The sequence below is a fragment of the Nilaparvata lugens genome, chromosome 7 (assembly GCF_014356525.2).
Source record: "Nilaparvata lugens isolate BPH chromosome 7, ASM1435652v1, whole genome shotgun sequence".
NCBI classification, from domain to species: Eukaryota; Metazoa; Arthropoda; class Insecta; order Hemiptera; family Delphacidae; genus Nilaparvata; species Nilaparvata lugens.
Window position 1 is genome coordinate 1,134,316 of NC_052510.1, and position 20,831 is coordinate 1,155,146.

The 20,831-nt window shown below is 34.1% G+C and overlaps 1 protein-coding gene across 1 annotated transcript in view; it reads left to right on the forward strand.

The window, feature by feature from the left end:
• Positions 1-6,436: 6,436 nt before the first annotated feature.
• Positions 6,437-20,831, forward strand: part of LOC111049764 (calmodulin) — a 55,446-nt gene continuing 41,051 nt past the window's right edge. The window contains exon 1 of the mRNA XM_022335925.2: positions 6,437-6,936. Within this exon, the coding sequence (XP_022191617.1) occupies positions 6,934-6,936 (3 nt within the window). The 5' untranslated portion in view covers positions 6,437-6,933. The remainder of the gene's footprint in view (positions 6,937-20,831) is intronic.

Below are 20,831 nucleotides of genomic sequence, written 5' to 3' on the forward strand. Positions count from 1 at the left end.
CAAAATGAAGTTGGTAACAGTGACTGCTGTGGCTGCTATAGTGAGCAGAGGTGCAACCAAGCACAACGCGCTAATTATTACTATTATATATTATATCGAGGACAGCAACAGCACAGTGCCACCACAGCACACACCACACAGCTGCCCCCCGCCATTCAAACACTACTAAGTTATTTGATGGATTTCAGGCAATTTTACCCATAATTACCCCACTTTTCATGTTCAATGGTAACTGTAGGAAAAACTTAATGTGAAATACGTGCGCAAAGTTCCTCTGCTGCACTCAAGAAACCATTCCGCCCTCGCCTACGGCTCGGGCGTAAACGTTTCTTTCGGTGCAGCAAACTGTCACTTTGCGCACTAGTTGCACAAATAACTATATCAAGCAATCCTCTTTGTTGAATAAAAGACAAGGATAGCAATACCATTGCTAATCAAACACTGCCATTATAACGTGGACTTCACTATTATAGTGATAGGAAGGTGCCTGCGTTTTTAAAATTATTGAAAGTGATAAATTGGACAATTTCTATCTAAATTTGGGAAAGGAACAGTTTTGGGCTTCAAGCCTGTTGTTCATTTCCCAATCTCTCATAGTTGAGAATTATATTGTATCTATCAATGTTTTAATAAATAAATATTTATTGTAAATAATTAAAGATGAATGAATAAATAATGAAGAGATCAAATACATCCGACATCATTGGATGTAATCCGCAATTATTATTATTACTTTCCTTGCCCTATTACCATAGGTACCTAAGGAAAGTATTGCTTTCCGAAAAAAATTAAGGTACCCCAATTTCTATACGTTTCAAGGTCCCTTGAGTCCAAAAAAGTGGTTTTTGGGTATTGGTCTGTGTGTGTGTGTGTGTGTGTGTGTGTGTGTGTGTGTGTGTGGTGTGTGTGTGTGGTGTGTGTGTGGTGTGTGTGTTGTGTGTGGTGTGTGTGTGTGTGTGTGTGTGTTGTGTGTGTGTGTGTGTGTGGTGGTGTGTGTGTGTGTGTGTGAGTGTGTGTGTGTGTGGTGTGGTGTGTGTGTGTGTGTGTGTTGTGGTGTGTGTGTGTGTGTGTGTGTGTGTGTGTGTGTGTGTGTGTGTGTGTGTGTGTGGTGTGTGTGTGTGTGTGTGTGTGTGTGTGTGTGTGTGTGTGTGTGGTGTGTGTGTGTATGTATGTGTGTGTGTGTGGTGTGTGTGTGTGTGTGTGTGTGTGTGTGTGTGTGTGTGTGTGTGTGTGTGTGTGTGTGTGTGTGTGTGTGTGTGTGTGTGTGTGGTGTGTGTGTGTGTGTTGTGTGTGTGTGTGTGTGTGTGTGTGTGTGTGTGGTGTGTGTGTGTGTGTGTGTGTGTGTGGTGTGTGTGTGTGTGTGTGTGTGTGTGTGTGGTGGTGTGTGTGTGTGTGGTGTGTGTGTGGTGTGTGTGTGTGTGTGTGTGTGTGTGTGTGTGTGTGTGTGTGTGTGTGTGGTGTGTGTGTGTGTGTGTGTGTGTTGTGTGTGTGTGTGTGTGTGTGTTGTGTGAGTGGAATGTGCGTCTGTGTACACGATATATCATCTCCCAATGAACGGAATGACTTGCAATTTGGAACTTAAGGTCCTTACACTATAAGGATCCGACACGAACAATTTCGATCAAATGCGATTCAAGATGGCGGCTAAAATGGAGAAAATGTTGTCAAAAACAGGGTTTTTCACGATTTTCTCGAAAACGGCTCCAACGATTTTGTTCAAATTCATATTTTTAATAGTCATTGATAAGCTCCATCAACTGCCACAACTCCCATATCTGTAAAAATTCCAGGAGCTCCGCCTCATCTATGCAAAGTTTGATTTTAGATTCTCAATTATCAGGCTTCAGATACAATTTAATCCTAGCATTCCGAGTGGAAAAGATTGAGCATGAGAATCTCTACAATCAATGCTCAGTAGCATTTTCACCTAAAATTGAAAATAAGCTCGAAATTCGAGAAAATGTGATTATCCAATATTGCAAACTGTTGGCAACTGTTGATTCTATTAAATCATTCACTATGTAGAGATAGCAGACTTCGTGTGTCTGCAGCGCTATTGTCCTGCCACCAGCTGGCTCAGATCTTAGAAAAGTACACTTGAGATGTGCGGGAACACTAGCGTCAGTTGATAAATTTTCATAACGGCAAGGAAAGTTGTGTGAGTGTACCATACCAGATTTTTCTGATTGTGTTCAAAAGACAGCACAATTCATGCTCATGAACTCTGCGCTGTGAAATACACTCTTAACTATCAGCTTTCCTCATAAACAGCTTCAATGCTCCCCATTGGATAAATACTGAATGTTTAAAGTGAATTCTAATGTTTGTAATAATGTTGGCAAAAATGCGTTAGCACGTCGCTTATCGCTAATTCTAATCACTGACGTTTTGCTCGACGTTTTTTGTCGATCTCACACGTCACTCTTTGCTTCAAATCTCACACTGTGCCTGTTTTTAATTGCTTTTGAAGGTCTTCTGTTTCATGTACGGTATATACATTGTGAATCGTCAGTGGATGCCTCTATCAGCTACCGTCTATAGAAGGCATTGACAAGACAGGGGATCGGCAACGTTGTTCTGCTATCTTTCTCCACTGCCATTTTACAGTGGAGCTCACTGTAGAGAAAAACAAGAAATAATATGATAGCAACAACTTGGTATACAACCACTTTTATGGGCTACTCTATTGAAATAATTAAAAACAAATTAAAAACATAAGTACTCTTTTATTCAAAACATTTTAAACTTTAGAACATTTTAAACTTTAGAACATTCCAAACAACTAGTTTCGGCCTACTTTGGCCATTTTATTTATTCAATAATGAACAATTTTATTTTCAAGTTAAAATATTTAAAATGTTTTAAATGAAAGGGTACTTCATACATTTTCAATAACCACTTGTATATACTTTTGTGGTTGAGTTGTAGATTGGACATTACTGTTTTAGCTTCGCCATGCCAACAAATAGAAAAGTAATTCTATTCTATACTTACTCATCTTTTCAGGTACTGAAATTATAGAACCTACAGTGAGGTCCACGTTATAATGGCAGTGGAGATAGATAGGACAAAAACTTTGCTATCCTCAATGCCTTCTATAGACGGTAGCTGAAACAGGTTTATTGATGTAATATTAACTGTTCATTCTCGTTATAAAATAATCAATTATATTTTATCAAGCAAGAACTTTTATTTTCCAATAATATCATACTTAAAATAAAATATTTTGTTGATTAGTTATCAATCTACAATGTTGAAAGACGATCTGGCAATAGAGCAAAGCGAGAAAGAGATAGCGCTATCCGCTTTGTTGAATGATAGACTAGGATAGCAATACCATTGCTAATCAATCACTGCCATTATAACGTGGACCTCACTATAGTTGTGTAGTGATGAAATAAAAACTTGATAACTTTTATTGTGATCCAACAACTTGTATGTATTTTATTCTTCTGTATTCAATTCTTGTTTAGTAGAAATTATCGGTTGTGCATTAAAATGTTCTCTTTATCTTCCTTGAATCATAATGATTCTCACCATTTTTCACATACAAACTATTGATTTTTATACAAACATCACCTGAAATTGATCAGGTACAACCTGAATACTCTTGTTTCTAAACCTGAGTCAATACATATTCATTTCTTTGTATATGTAATTCAATTTACCCACAATAAGAAACTGGAGACAGACTATTCAAAAACTTTTCTTCCTGATTCAGATAAAAATATTCCAAGAACCATAATAAAAATTTGAGAAGGGACAGTTTTGGGCATACACCTGTTGTGCCTTCTCACATAAGTTTAATAATTATACATGACTTAATAAATAAATAATCAATTCACAAAAGTTTGTATTACAACAACTAAAAACATAATGCAGTGAATTTTGCATAAGGTTTTAATTAGGCTAGTTTAAATTGATCAATACATCAGCGAATAAAATAACAATATCCATCAATTTATTGAATATGAAAAAATTGATGATTTATTGAGATGAATCAATTACACTGATAAAATTTGAAAAAAAGAGGAAGCAACTGGAGATCAATTTTAAAATCAGAACTCTGCGATAGTAACCAGTTATGTGTGAATTATATTGTATAGTATTTATGTTATCTTATTATTTTTTGAGTAGACGTATTATCTGTATTATCAAAGTATTATTCCTGGTATTACTATATCTACTATATCCCCTGGTATTACTATATCTACTACTAATATCTCCTATATTATTACTTATTAAATATCAAAGTATTTATCAAAGTTTTCTTTTTAAAGTTTATTCTCATAGAATAAAACTAATTTTATGGTATCTCTCAATAACTCATATTATTTGGGTATTATATTTGATGGATGATTCGATTAATAAAATAATATTTGATCAATAATTTAGTTTAAATTTATAATTTATTAATTTAGACCAGTTTTTTTCCACCAATGGTTTTTGCAACTAATGCATGATAATATATTGTATTGTTCATTTTATGTATTCAACTTAGGTCTACTTTATTCTTCATTATTATTAAACTAAAATCCAAATTAAATGCTGTAATTCACCGTGGAAACTTCTGCTACTGCAAATCTTGACAAAAGCAGGGTAAACAGCTAGATGGAAATTCGATGAGCGCCAACATTCAAAAATTAATGATTGCAATATCTCAATAATTTCCATCTATTACTTTATTCTGTATAATTACTTAGATGTGTCCTAACTTGTCTATTTGTACAAAATAAAGGTATTATGAATGAATGGATAGAATTATACAGTTTGATTTTGGATTTTATTGTTTACAGTTCTGAGATTTTATTGTGCATTTCATCTTTAAGCTCATTGATTGTTATTGGGTCAGTGCAGAAATTGTGTATGATTTTTCACAATTTCTATCTTGACTGTTTCAAGCTCTCAACTCTTCTCTAGTTTGTAGATTTTAAGTGTAGAACGTTTGCATTATTTTTAACAATTCCTATCTCGACTGTTACATGCTGTTGAATTTTTTAAGTTTATTGATTTTTAGTACAAAAAGTGTGTATGATTTAACAATTTCTACCATGACTGTTTCAGGTTCTCAACTCCTTCAAATTTCTAAATTTTAAGTGCAGAAGGTATGCATGATTTTTAACAATATATCTTGAATTTTCAAGCTCTTAACTCCTTTTATAGATTTTTAGTGCAGAAGGTATGCATGATTTTTAACAATTTATATTTTGACTGTTTCAAGCTCTTAACTTCTTCAAGTTCCTAAATTTTAAGTACAGGAGGTATGCATGATTTGTAACAATTTCAACCTTGACTATTTCAAGCTGATTTTTGAATATTTATCTTGAGTTGTTCAAGCTCTTAACTGCATCAAGTTTATTAGAAGATTATTAGTGCAGAAGGTATGTCTTGTTCCTGGGAGGAGTATTTGTTTCTTGATTTGATATTTTTTGGGCATTAAAAAGTGTGTATTTTAATGTGCTTGCAAGCATGATAAAAATACTGTCGAGGCCGTATTTTGGCGTTGATCTTGAGTGTAATTGAATTTATTTTAAATTATAATTTGATTTTGGGGGAATATAAATATTATTGCACATTTTTAGTGCAGAAATTGTGCAGGATTTCCATTTTGACTTGTTTCTGAGAGGATTCAGCACTTGTTTTTACATTTTTTGATTATTGAAATTAATGTGTGAATTCTTGATGACATTTCAAGCATAGTTCAAAAGCTGACGCTGCCGTATTTTGGCGGTGATTTTGAAAGGCGTTGCATCGACTTTTGCAGCAAAGTCTCGACTGGACGACTACAGATTTCGCTTTCATTCAAAACCAGCGCAGAATTTTGCGCCGCTCAACTCGGCACGGCCGGTCCCACCGCAGTGACTACTCGTCACGGACAGGCTTCGTCTGCACTATGTATGACAGCAATCGATTTTGCCTGTAAAAACTGTTTAGAAATTATAATTAACCAATAAACTGGTGGCCTAAGGCTGAACACTGATTAATCAATGATTTCTGGGTAATTAAACTGCTCTAACAATGCCTAATTACTATTTTCTTTTAGTGTGTAAAGCAACAAGTTTTCCAGAGAAAGTTTACCCGGCAAACCAAATTTCAAGCATGCGCGGTGGAAATAGCATGCTGTCAATTTTATCTTCATATTTTCCTAATTTTATTAAACATCCTTGATAGTTTTTTCTGTATATAACTCATATATTAAAAAGGGTTGTCATACTCTTGATTATTATACACAGATATCTGACAGTAGAAGATTAATATACATTTTTCCAGTGATTAATGTTGTTTTGATTGGTTTTATGAGTGAGAAAGGGTTGTATGAGGTGGAATCAAGATTCTAGGGTACAAATTAATTGTATTCAAGTTTAATTGATATTGTTTGTGGCCTGTGGTTGGCTTGATGTGTGATTTTAATTGTTTTCAATGCATTTCAGCAATTCAAAATTGCCTCCACTGGCGTTGGCAATTCAAGTTGCGCGCGCAGATAGCAGTGACCAACTGCACAGTCGGGTGCTTGACGCATTGCAGGTGCGTATTGGCCAATCAGAAGGAAGCTTAGTTTGGCTGTTGGATGCCGACAAGGAAGTCTGTAAACAAGACCGCACCTATAAAGCTCTTTCGCCTGCGCCCAGAAAACGTAATCCACATTCTGAGTTTGTATTAGGTGGTTCTTGTGTTCCCAAAGTGATCGGACGGCTATAGTGCTAACAAAATAGTGGATATTTCACGTTTTCAATTGAAACCAGTGTTGTGAGAAATAATTTTGGAGGCTTCAACTCGACTGCGGATTAATACATTACATTGACGTCACAGACCATATCGTACAAGTATTTTGAGTAGGCCGGTGTCGCTCGGTGTACGGTGTGCAGTGGAGTTTGTAGTTTACCACCGGTGAATACTAGAAGTCTGTAGTGGAATCCTACCTATAACACAAAAATGGTGAGTGTTTACAACTATTATTACATATTAAACATGTTTTTATCTATACTTTCCCACACAAAACCCATAAACTTAAATCTATTCAGCCATTTTTGTGATGTTGTCCATGACTTGTCTTTCCCATAACTTGGAACAGCTAGGTAAAATTTTTTAACCTTATTTGGTGCAACCTACAAACTTTCTACCCTCTCAAAACACCCCACAAAAACAACCAACTAGTTTTTTAAAAATTTCTTAAGTGATAAATTTACCATCAACAATCATAACCTATAAATAATTACCCAAGAGATTTCGAAACTAGCCTAGCCAACAATGTGATTCATTACAACTCAGAAGATGACTCATATTTCCCAAATTATCCCATGTATACAATTTAATAATGCTCAAAACATTTCAACTTGAAGATTTAATGCTCAGGTTCTTGATAATTTGAAAATTAATCAGTTAATTTTGCATAAAAATGGTGACAATGAAAATGGCTAACGGTTTTTTAGGCTATGACCTAGTATTGATCTGTGGCCGTTACATGTAAAACAATGCATTGGGACTGAGAAATAATGTTAGTAATAAAAATATTTGATAGGAATATCAATTTTATTGATGATAATTTGTTTATAATTGTATTCTAGATTAAATTTTGAGTTGAGTGAACATTTGAACAAGCCATGTGGCAACGTATTCACAATGGAGTATTCCAACCGGTGGACTATTCCGAGGTTACCTATTGATCCCATTCCAAGATGCAACCATTATGCAGTTATGAATGTAGTTATTAATATGATTATCTTAAAAACAGTTATAATCAGATCTATTGCTGCATCTAACTCATAATTTATTATTCCATTCAAAATTGGAAGGTGACGTAGGCCTTGAATGTAATTTGGTTAGGTAGGGTCCTTGACAGTTGAATAATCTTCTACTTTGTACTGACTCACATTGCACTAATAGAAATTTTAGTTTTTTTGAAATATAGAAATCTAAATTTCAACATGATTTTTGCGGTAATTAGTTGAATATCAAACAATTTTACACATAACCTAGAGTAGGCCTTCTCATTCATTTTTATTTCTGGTTGTAGTGTAAGGTTAGGTGCATCTTGACTTGAGAATTAATCATTTTCTGTTGTTGCTTTAAGGTAGATGTATTTTAATCATTATTGTATTTAATATGCAATAATTACTAAAATATTAAACTAAAACTTGATGGATAAATAATTACAATTCAAATAATCAATATTATGCTAAATATTTACTAATCCAAAACATAATCTCACTTGTTTGAAGTTAGGATTCTTATTAAAATTAGATTTTCTATTAAAATTCAACTTTGTTAGTAGCATTATCCTTTAGATGTTGTAATTGTGGTTAGTATTCCATATTCATATGAGGAACACTATCTTATCTAGGTTAGTTTTTGTATCAGGAAATGCGCAACCACAATTAATGTTTGAGGAAACTGATAAAATCCCTAACATACTAAATATGAATCATTTTTAAATGTAGAATTTATCCTTGTGTTAGTTTGAATATGATTTAATAGGTTTGAATTATTCTATACTTCTTAAGCTGGGTTTACACCAAAGTTATTAACAAAATGTTGATAACTTAATCCTTATAGGTTCTATTAGATTGAACGGAACTTGACAAACACATATGTTTATCATGTGTATGATAAGTTATGTTCAATCTAATAGAATCTGTAAGGATTAAGTTATTAACAAACGCAGTTTAAGGGTTGTGTGACAAAGCACTAGAGTCCTTTATAAAGACAATTATTCATCTTATTACTCAGACACAAGTCTTGTGCTCAAGTTGACATCATCCTCAACAAAACCCCATCTTATTTTACTTGGGTATTATCAAAATTACAAAAAAACCATGTTTATAGTGAAGGAATAAGTTTTGGACATAAGCCTGTTCTGCCTTCTTATATGAGTGTAATAATTTTACAAGACTGAATGAATTAACAAATAAGTTATATTTTATGGGACATTTTTGTTGGACCGAAAAATCCTCCCTAAATTTACTAACCTTAGCCAAACACATTTCGGTAATAGCCTCTTAATTCTCACCAAAGCATTTTGCATCCTCAAAACTGTTCTCTTTTGAGTTTATTAATATTTTTCTCAATTTTTTGTGGTATTTTTATGACCACGTGGTAATGAGTTCCAGTATAGTGCAGCTAGATTCACTGGCAGTATTATTTGAATGGGAACTATTAATCCAATTTAATTAGAAATACTGACAATTTGAAGAGAATCTGCTCACTCTAGTGTGTCCTTTCTTTTCCATCTGTTTCTGGTGAGAGTTCCTCTTTCTGGTTGGTTGCCAAAATCAGAATTAAGTTATTAAAATGCTGGAGTATCGTCTACTAGGAGGGTATTGGAGTGGATGTGTGGGAGAGAAGTGAGTTCTTTGTGAATTAGAGGTGTTTACTGTTTTCATTCAGAAAAAGATCAGCTTGCTAGTGTAGCCTTCTAATTGATGTGTAAATGAGATACATATTCAAGTTTTAGAAGCTCAATCTGTTAAATTGTAAATATTAGTAAGTTACCTGTTTCTATGTATGCAGTAAAATATAAATAAAAATAGAAATCTAGTAGGCTTACCATTTTTATAATTGTGAGTAAACAATTATAAAAAGGGTACTTAGATTTCTATTTTTATTTATATTCAAGAGTAGTTCGAACAGAAAAAATACAGTAAAATTTGTTACTGTCATAATGTAAGTCATTATATTTTTGTCAGTCAAGCCAAAGTCATGTTTATTTAGTCTATGGTATTACTATCAAAATGATTTGATAGTAATACTAGAAATAAAATTAAATTTATGATATATTTGTCTTGCTTGAAGGAAGATCTATAATAACTAATATATATTTATTGAATGAAAAAGACTAAGAAATTGTCAAAAAACCACAGATTTATTGATAATTAGAAAGACCGGTTTCGGTTATTACACCATTGACAATCTCTGATAAACTAAAACTAAATTTATACTAGTATAAATTCTGCTGCTCTTGTATTTAGTTTTATTTTATCAGAGATTGACAATGAGGTAATAACCGAAACCGATCTTTCTAATTATCAATAAATTAGTGGTTTTTGACAATTTCTTAGTCTTTTTCATTCAATATGAATAATTACCACAATATCAACTTCTCAACTACACAAAAAGTGAGACTAATATATTTGTTTGAAGGGAGGTTGGTAGGTATCCAACGCCTTTGAATTGGCAAGGGTAAGAGACTGGTAATATTGTAACAACCTGAACTAGTTTCTTGTTGTTTCAATTATTTTTGACTAGCAGGAAACCCGTGCTCTGCAAGGGTCTATGATATTTTAAAACTTGACGTAATGAAATCTTGGAAAAATTGAAAATTGGCCTATATAACCATCCTTAGTTAATTGAGTATCTATATGCAAAATTTCAAGTTGATCAGTCCAGTGATGATGCGTCAAATTGCTTAATTTTTCTATCCCCTACGTGTATAAGCCAGTTCTTTCCTTTATTATAGTTTAGATTTTCTTTATGCTGAAAAATATTGGTAATAGTTGATCAGTCCAGTAGTTCAGACGTGATGATGCGTCAAACTTAATTTTTCTATCCCCTACGTGTGTATAAGCCAGTTCTTCCCTTTATTATAGTTTAGATTTACTTTATGCTGAAAAATATTGGTAATAGTTTGTGTGAAGGAGCCTTGCGGTAAGGGCTGAAAGCCTCGTCTTTGTTATTACAAGAATGTAAGGAGAATAGAAATTCGCAAATTGATCCAAACTTGAATTTAAAGAGGAGTTGAATTGTGTAGGAGTTTGGTTATTATTTGGTCGATTAGTGCAGCTGATTTCACAATAGTTACGAAGGACGATAACAGCAATTTATTGTTATTGTTGGCCGTGAAACTGATTGTTTTCTATCGTTGCAGTTTAAACGTCATCATCTTGTGGGTGATAATGGCTGTAGAAATGTGAACCACATTGAAAAGTCAGCATTTATTATATAATATGGAATTCTGGTAGTTTAAAGTGTGGTGACGTAATCTGAGTAATAAGTCGACAATTCATCGTTGACTAGTTGTCTTTTTATAGGAATTGTGTAAAAATTGTGAATCACTTAAAATAATTCACAAGCAGTATTTTCGTGTCAATTATTTTAACAAGATGTGTTTTTCAGTACATTTTTTTTACTAATTCACAAGTAGTATTTTCGTGTGAATAATTTTCCAAGATGTGTTTTTTACTACTTTGAATAGGTAATTCCGTAGACTACAAGTTTTTCTATCCTTTGAGAGGTTGTTGGATGTTTTTGCTTGGGTGATCTTTGAAATAATGACAAGCTTTTGGAAAGAATAAATGTAAATATATTCGTTCAACTACTGTATCTCAGAGTAGCGGTGATCTTTGAAATAATGATCAGCTCTAGGGAAGAATAAATGTGAATATATTCGTTCAGCTACTGTATCTCAAAGTAGCGGTGATCTTTGAAACAATGATCAGCTCTAGGGAAGAATAAAATAATGTGAATATATTCGTTTAACTATTGTAAATATTGAACTTTTGTGTTTTTATTAATCAACAAAGTCTGTCCAGTATATACACTGGTCACAGACAGAAGGAAAATTTAATTGAATTTAACTACTGTATCTTAAAGTAGCCTAATTGAAATTATTATATTATTTTATTAAAAACTTCACTAACCAAAGATACACTTGAAATAACTTTGGTCTGATATAATAGGAGGATAATGTTATCTCTAACAAATTTGTCTATTATGAAATCTATCAATGAACCCTATTAACTATTATAAGTAAATGAGTAAATTGAGTACTTGGCTAGTACATAATTTGAAGTCTTTAGTTTTTAGTTAGAATTTCAGTAGAATTACACTTGTGACCAGGTGTAATCTCCATAAATCATTGAAAAAGAAATTCCTTATGGACTTGAAGAGAGACAGATAGATCCCAAACGTTGAATGTTGTATAATAAATTTATGTGTGTGGACGGAATAATGAATGAGTTGGGCTGAGGTGTATCCTAACGAAATGAAGCATTTTTGGGGTCACCAGTTGTGAATAACTTGAGAGAGTTAGAGTGGAGAAGAATACAATCATTTCAGATATTGTCCAGTAAATTTAATTTATTGTCAAGTGTGAAGATTATGCTGTGTGGATAAGGTTGAAGAATGCTGTGTGGATAAGGTTGAACAGTAGTATCCTCGATTAAATAATACACATTTGGGATAGCAGTTTTGAATAACTTGTGAAGTTGGAGTGGAAGGAATGCAATAATTTTAAATGTTGTCCAGTAAATTTAATTTATTGTCAAGTGTGAAGATTGAATGCTGTGTAGATAAGGTTGAAGAATGCTGTGTGGATAAGGTTGAACAGTAGTATCCTTGATTAAATAATACACATTTGGGATAGCAGTTTTGAACAACTTGTGAAGTTGGAGTGGAAGGAATGCAATAATTTTAAATGTTGTCCAGTATAAATTAAATTTATTTCCAAGTGTAGAGAAGGAATGCAGAGTGGATAAGGCTTAACTGTGTTCTCGATTAAATAATGCACTTTTGGGAAAGCAGTTTTGAATAGCTAGGAATTTAGGGTAGACGAAATGCAATGATTTTAAAAATGTTGTCCAGTAAATTTTAACTCATTTTCAAGTCTGAAGAAGGAATGCTGGGATATAAGACTAATATGTTTCTTGATTAGCTAAATAATGCAGTTTTGAATAACTTGTGAATTCCGTTTTTATTTATTTCATTTTAATTGCGGACGATGCCCTCATTGGCGTTTTGCTTGTGCATGGGGGTAATGGAAAGTGCGTTGGTGAGTTATGATCAAACAGCCATATTATCGGCGGGATTTGAACCCCACGAACGGTGCTAGCCGGCTGAAGTTTGGGGTGGAAGGAATGCAATAATTTTCAACGTTGTCCAGTTGGGTTTGTGGCTGCAGCTGTAGTGAGAGTTTCACTTTTAGTATGGGCTGAATGGGTGGGCAGCATTGAGTCTATATATATGGAACTAGCCGTCAGGCTCGCTACGCTCGCCATATACGTCTAGCCAGGGGGCTCCGCCCCCTGGACCCCCCGACTGGATCGTCCAAGGAAGAGATCAGCAATTTTTCATTTGAGCATTTTTATCATATGTTAGGACAATCCAGTCGGGGGTTCAGACTAAACGTCTGGCTAAACGGATATGGCGAGCGAAGCGAGCCTGACGGCTAGTAATATAATATTCCCAGGATTGAAGTAGCAGTGCCCAATCAATTATTTTTCCGCGATAAATGCATTTAAATCTTCAACTTGGTGCCAACCTAACAAAGTCAACTCAACTTAATGCCAACCTGACAAAATTATTAATTTAGTTGCCAGTTAACAACTGTTTCGAAGAGGTACTCTATCTAGATTATAGTTCTATAGTAACATATGGTATGGAAATTTCAATTATAATTAAGAGATTGGGGGAAGAAGAATATACATGCTAAAAGATGAACTTTAAACCCTTAAAAACAACCCTTAGAGTTGGAATATTGCCAAAAGATTTCTTAGTGCGCCTCTAAAGGGCCAACTGAACATACCTATCAAATTTGAACGTTTTTGGTCTGGTAGATTTTTAGTTATGCGAGTGAGTGAGTCAGTCAGTCAGTGAGTGAGTGCCATTTCGCTTTTATATATATATAGATGCTGTCTGTTTGAAGTGAATATTGAGCTGAGAGGGTCTGGAATGTTGGGATGAAAATGGCGGAAGCTGGGACACCTTTTTGTTGCTATTTTAGTTGGCCTGCTGGAGGGAAGAGCAGAGGTGTCTCAGTGTCGTCGCTAAGCCGTGTTTTTCTGTGTGTTTATTTTGACGTTGCAAGAACACGTGTTGAAGTCACATTCACTATGAACTGACAGCGTAGATTCAATGTGGAGCATTCAGGTTATATGTTAGGAATGGTGACAGAATTGTATTCCAGTCCTGGGATCATCTCCTGCTATTAATTGCTATAGTGAGGTCCACTTTATAATGGCAGTGTTTGTTTAGCAATGGTATTGCTATCCTTGTCCATCATTCAACAAAGCTGATAGCGCTATCTCTTTCTCGCTTTGCTCTGTTGCCAGATCGTCTTTCAACATTGTAGATTGATAACTAATCAACAAAATATTTCATCTTATTCATGATATTATTGGAAAATAAAAGTTCTTGCTTGATAAAATATAATTTATTATTTTATAACGAGAATGAACAGTTAATATTACATCAATAAACCTGTAGCTACCGTCTATAGAAGGCATTGACAAGACACAGGATCGGTCGATCAGGATCGATGTAGAATTAAGAATTAATCAACCAAATATTTCATCTTGATTATGAAAATTGATCATAAAATTGTTGATAAATATAATTTATTGATCCATAAAATATAATTGATTATTTCAAACGAGAATGAACAGTTGATATTACATCAATAAACCTGTATCAGCTACCGTCTATAGAAGGCATTGACAAGACACAGGATCGGCAACCTTGATCTCCTATCTTTCTCCACTGCCATTATAACGTGAACCCCACTATAAATCAAACAACGACGCTCCCAACTTACTGCAGTGAGGTCCACGTTATAATGGAAGTATTTGATTAACATTGGTGTTGCCATCCTCGTCTATCATCCGACAAAACAGATAGTGCTATCCTTTCCAACCTCTGCAACGTTGCCAGATCGTTTTCTAACCATGTAGAGATATCATTGACAAAATATAAAATATCAATAATGAAAATGCACTATTGAGAGACAGATATACAGGAGATTTTGATGATTTTTTATGTGGTAAATATTGTGTATTTGTCGAGTTTCAAAATGAATTGAAAGTGTACAAGGTCTGATAGTCAGAAAGTGTATGATAGTCAAGAATATATGAAGCATACAGTGGGTGAAATTGTATTTGTGGGGTCAGTGACCTCTGGAGATTAGGTAGTCTATTTGTTTAATTGGGAAAAATGTTTTCTATGCTATTTGTTGATTAGTAGTTAATTATTCCAATTAATTAGCAATGAATGGAATTTTTCAAATAAATACTAGATGCTGATTAATCTTTAACACGGGAAGTTGATAATAGTGATTTGCAGGCATTACCTTGGGTTCATTGGTCAATTAATTATTTTTTTAATGAGGTAGTATAAGTAGATATGTTTGCTATTTTTATAAATCAAGTGTGTTATAGGCGAAAAGTCAAATTGTATAATGGTCTACAGATGAAAAAATAACAGCATTTAATTGGACTTTCGTTTAATAATAACTATTAAATTGTATAATATTATTTATGTGTTATAAGAGGGGGGTCTCCCTGGTGCTTTCACATATTGTAGCTTTTTATAAATAAAATATGAACCTTCGGCTTCCATCACATGAAACTCAAATCCAATTTTGTTTTTAGTTTTGGGTAGAGGAAGAGAGTTTTGTCAGTTTGTTTTCAGCAGCCGGTATATTTTATAGGCTCATATATTTATACCCTCACTTGGAACATTATCTACACTGGTCGTATGTATGTAGAGTGAGAGGGGAAGATGTGTGTGAGAGAAAGAGAGCGAGTGAGATATTCCCATCACTACATCCCTACCACCCCAGCCAGCTAGAGGGGTTGAGGCTCATGTTTTATCTCGTAGCCTCTACAAAACTATTGTGAAGCGGAAGGCTCCAATGTTACATATTTTGAGGTAGCCTATCTAGGTGAGGATGATGTCCACATCAGTCTGAGAAGTGTGCGTAACTTTTTTATTATGCTTATAAAATAAAAATAGAAGTACCCTTTTACTCTCAACATGTTTCGGTTATATGATGCAGTTATCATGTATTTCAAAATCAATAGTATATTTCGCACCTAGAGCAGAAAATGAGATTTTTCCAGCTCGAAATCGGTTTTCAAGTCCGAGGCCGTAGGCCGAGGACTAGAAAAGATTGAGAGCTGGAAAAACATTTTTTCCCGTGGTGCGAACGATATTTTTCGCCACACTACAGGTATTGCTGACAAAATAAATAAAGAATACAAAATAAAGAATACTCGTTAAGCTATCGTACCTATCTCTTGATTTTAGTGGTAGAAGATTTGCAGTCAGGATTTCAGATTCTTTTAAAATTTCACTTGGAATACCACAGTCATCTTCAAGCATTTTTGAAAATTCGGAATGCACTAATCAACAATAAAATAATTGAATAAAACTGGTTGCGAAGCGAATTAGTTTGATTCGAAACTGGAACTGAAATCATGGCGACTTCAGCTTATGATGAAAGTGGTCACTCGCCCGATCTAGCGGATGACTTATTAACTACTTCCATAAGCGGCTGGAAAGAGACAACTTTCTGGCCTAGACCGGAAAAGAAACCCTTTTCTGACGTCGTCTGCAAACAAGGTCTTTCAGATCTACGTAGGGACTGGAAAACAGCTGCTTTCTGTGCAGTGTGGCGAAAAATCGTTTATTGTCATTACAAAACTAAATTTGTATAACAAGGTCAAATACATTTACAATTTGTCACATCCATCTATGTATATCTATGTATATCACTCTATTGATAATGACATTATACAGCTGAAGCACGTTGTGACTGTGACTAAATAATTTCAAAAAGGGTACTTGGATTTTTTATTGAAGAGTGTAGCCCTAACGAAAAAAAATACAATATTATTTTTGGCGGGATATTTAAAAAAAAATGAATAGTATGTAGAATAAAGGTAGAAGATTATATGAGAGAAGCTAAAAAGTAGAAGTGAAGGATAATGATATGAGAAGATTATGGACAAGAAGAAGAAGAAATCGTGGAAATAGTTCAAGAAGAAGCGGTAGAAGTCGTTGATAGGAGGAGAAAACGCAACAGGTAGAGGAAAATGAGGTAAACAAAATCAACAGGTTGAAAAAGTGGAGAAGAGGAAAGAAGAAGAAGAAAGAGAAGCAGATAGGAGAACAACAGGGTGTAGAAAAGAAGATGAATAAAATACAATAATTGACGTTTTTGTTGGGTTGTATTGTTGTAGAATATTAGAGTGGTAGAAAATTATTCGTTTCTCCATCTTTTTGGTCTGTTGGTGCTGTCTTTGAAATAATAATTGGAAAATTGCGAAGTTCAAGGTCCCCCCTCTGGTGTTGGGAGGAGGGTTGTTGTTTTTCTTTTTCTTCTCACTTGATCGACTATTGTGATAAAAGCTCTCAGTTTCAAAGCCCAGTACGCAACCAGGCTCGGTTGCACAAAAGCCGGTTAAATTTTAACTGTGATCAATTTCACGAGAACCAATCAGAGGAGACGTCTTATCAAAAAAGGCCTTCTCTGATTGGTTCTCGTGAAATTAATCAGGGTTAAAATTTAACCGGCTTTTGTTCAACCGAGCCTCAATGTTTGATAAAATAGAGAAGATTTTTTTGTCGTTCACTTCAAATGTTTTATGGTTAGGGAAGATAAATTTGTACAATAGGTAACTTCTACTACCTCCTATGGTTGACCATCTAATTCTCCCTCATTTCCCAGTTATTTCTGTTTTGCTTTAATCTGTGAGTGCAATAGCAGAATGCGTTCTGTAGGAGTAGTAAGTGTGTATGTGTTTGATTTTGTAATTTTTATTAAAATTGGCGTTTAGTATGCCACCTGTATGCATGACCTTGGAGAGCCATCTTTTCTAGTAGTGTTCTCTTCTTTTTCCAATTCTTTTCTATTTCTCTCTTTTACCTCCTCTTACTCTTTATCTGATCCTCTATCTGTATCATCTCTTTACTTACATATTATCCTCCTATGTATCTCTTGTTTTCTTCTTTTTCCAATTCTTCACTATAATATCTTATTCTTTCCATTCCGCTCACTTTATCACACTCACCCTCTTTCTCTCTCTCTTGCTTACCTCCTTTTATTCTTTATTTCATACTCTATCTGTATCATCTATATATCTGTATATCTATACTTACATACATCCTCCTCTGGATTTCTTGTTCTCTTCCTTCTCTAATTCTTTTTTTTTTCTCTCTCTCTTGCTTACCTCCTCTTATTCTTTATCTCATACTCTATCTGTATATCTACATAAATCCTCCTCTGGATCTCTTGTTCTCTTCCTTGCCTAATTCTTTTTTCTCTCTCTCTTGCTTACCTCCTCTTATTCTTTATCTCATACTCTATCTGTATATCTACATAAATCCTCCTCTGGATCTCTTGTTCTCTTCCTTGCCTAATTCTTTTTTCTCTCTCTCTTGCTTACCTCCTCTTATTCTTTATCTCATACTCTATCTGTATATCTACATAAATCCTCCTCTGGATCTCTTGTTCTCTTCCTTGCCTAATTCTTTTATCTCTCTCTCTCTTGCTTACCTCCTCTTATTCTTTATCTCATACTCTATCTGTATATCTACATAAATCCTCCTCTGGATCTCTTGTTCTCTTCCTTGCCTAATTCTTTTTTCTCTCTCTCTCTCTTGCTTACCTCCTCTTATTCTTTATCTCATACTCTATCTGTATATCTACATAAATCCTCCTCTGGATCTCTTGTTCTCTTCCTTGCCTAATTCTTTTTTTTCTCTCTCTCTTGCTTACCTCCTCTTATTCTTTATCTCATACTCTATCTGTATATCTACATAAATCCTCTGGATCTCTTGTTCTCTTCCTTGCCTAATTCTTTTTTCTCTCTCCCTCTTGCTTACCTCCTCTTGTTCTTCCTCTCATCCTCTATTTTGTATAATCTCTATACTCACACAGATCCTCCTCTTACATTTCTTCCACTTTGTTTGTCATGGTGGAAATAAAATTCAATTTCAATTTTCTTTAACTTCCCATGTATCTATCCTCTACTCCTCATTCGATTTACTATTTCTCTGTATATTTTTGTCCATCCTCAATCGTATATCCTCTTCTCATTTGAACTGATTCTTTATCCTTCTCTATGTCTTCTTTATTTATCCATGTAACCTCCTCGTATTTGAATCTCACTCTGTGCTTCTCTCAATCTTCTCTCTCTCTCTTGTGCCACTATCTTTCTCCCTGTATTCCTCTCTTTCTCTTATATTGCTCTCTGTTTGATGTGTTGTAATGATTCTAATGGCAGCTGTAGTGTGTTGTAGAAGCTGTTTGTTCTGAAAACGATCATTACTGATTCTTTTGACTTGAAATGATGATGATGATGATGATTATGATGATTTTAGTAATATAGTGAGGTCCACGTTATAATGGCAGTGTTTGATTAGCAATGGTATTGCTATCCTTGTCTATTATTCAACAAAGCGGATAGCGATATCTCTTTCTTGCTTTGCTCTGTTGTCAGATCGTCTTTGAACAATGTAGAATGAATAGTCAATTAACAAGATATTTTATTTTAATTATGGAAATTCATAAAAAAATATTGAAAAATATAATTTTTTGCTTAATAAAATATAATTGATTATTTCTAACGAGAATGAACAGTCAATATTATTACATCAATAAACCTCTGTATCAGCTACCCGTTTATAGAAGACATTAACAAGACAGAGGATCGGCAACGTTGTTCTCCTATCTTTTTCCACTGCCATTATAACGTGGACTTCACTATAGTTGATTATGATGATAGTACTCTTGTCGTAGAAAGTCTAATGATATAATTATGCTCTGTTCTATAGAAGTTGATAGTGCTATAATTGAGTTTAGAATAATTAATGTTTTCACGTGTTACTAAGATCGAAGAAAGCACAAACCTTCAAACCTGAGAAATTTACAACGATCTCCCGTCTACACGACGCAAACTTGCCAGGTTTGCGCTAATATCGTTGTCGTGTAGACCGGGCATTAGGTGATTTTGAATGTAGGTTAGGTAATAATGTGGAATATTGGAACTGGAATATAACTTCTATGTTTCCAAGGTTTAGATGGACTTTGCCAGGTCAAACTGAATTTTCTTATTTACTCCTTTTGTATTGTGAATGTAAGATGGATAAGTATGATGCTTCCAACGATCTGACAACATTGTGGAGCTAGGGAAGGATAGCGCTATCTGCTTTGTCGAATTATAGACAAGGATAGCAACACAAATGTTAATCAAGTTTAATTTAGTTTTATGATTTGAAGTTTTTGAGTTTTCCATTTTTTCCAATTTCCATTAACCCTTTACTCACCCTATTAATCATCCTTAGTTCTTCTAATACCCCATACTCCTTTTTAAATTCCTAAACTCCCAGTTTCATGAAAAAATTTTTCCCTTATTTTATTGTTAAAGTTAGCATTCATTCTATTTTTGTATTTTGTAGGCACCTGCTGTAAAATCTTTTAGGTTTAGCGGGACCAATTTTGTAATGCTTTTTACTGAATAAAATGATTGATTGATTGAATACTGCCATTATAGCGTGGACCTCACTATAGACATATTTGGAATATTATCTGCACATTTCCGAGTTGAGTACAACGTTTTAATGTGATTTTAATAGCACAATTTAATGGCGCCATGATATGCAAAATACGATTGAGGCGTTGAAAATCTGACAAGTAGCTAATTGGGGAGGAGGGGGGGTTCAAGTGGATGGGTTATTTTGTGCTTGTATAAAATTGAATGAAAGTATGACTCACGACCGTTTGTGATAGAGAGATAATATATTTATGAAAGTTCAAGTCTGGTTGCCCTGAACCGGTATCATACCAAATATGGCGTCACTTTCATCTGTTATCTCGATGTAGTAGCCTGTGATTATATTTAGATTGAATCCCCAGAACACATGTATTGTGGGTTGTGTTTAGATGCCTCTGGCTATTAATTTCATATAACTATATCTAAATAATGCCATACGTATAGATATGTTATTGACGAGGCTGTGTAGTTTTGTTTGGTATATTATTTTAGATAAATAGTTTATTTACATTTCTTTTTGTTCCTGTATATCATGAGAGTAGATATTGCAAGACAGTTTCAAGGGTC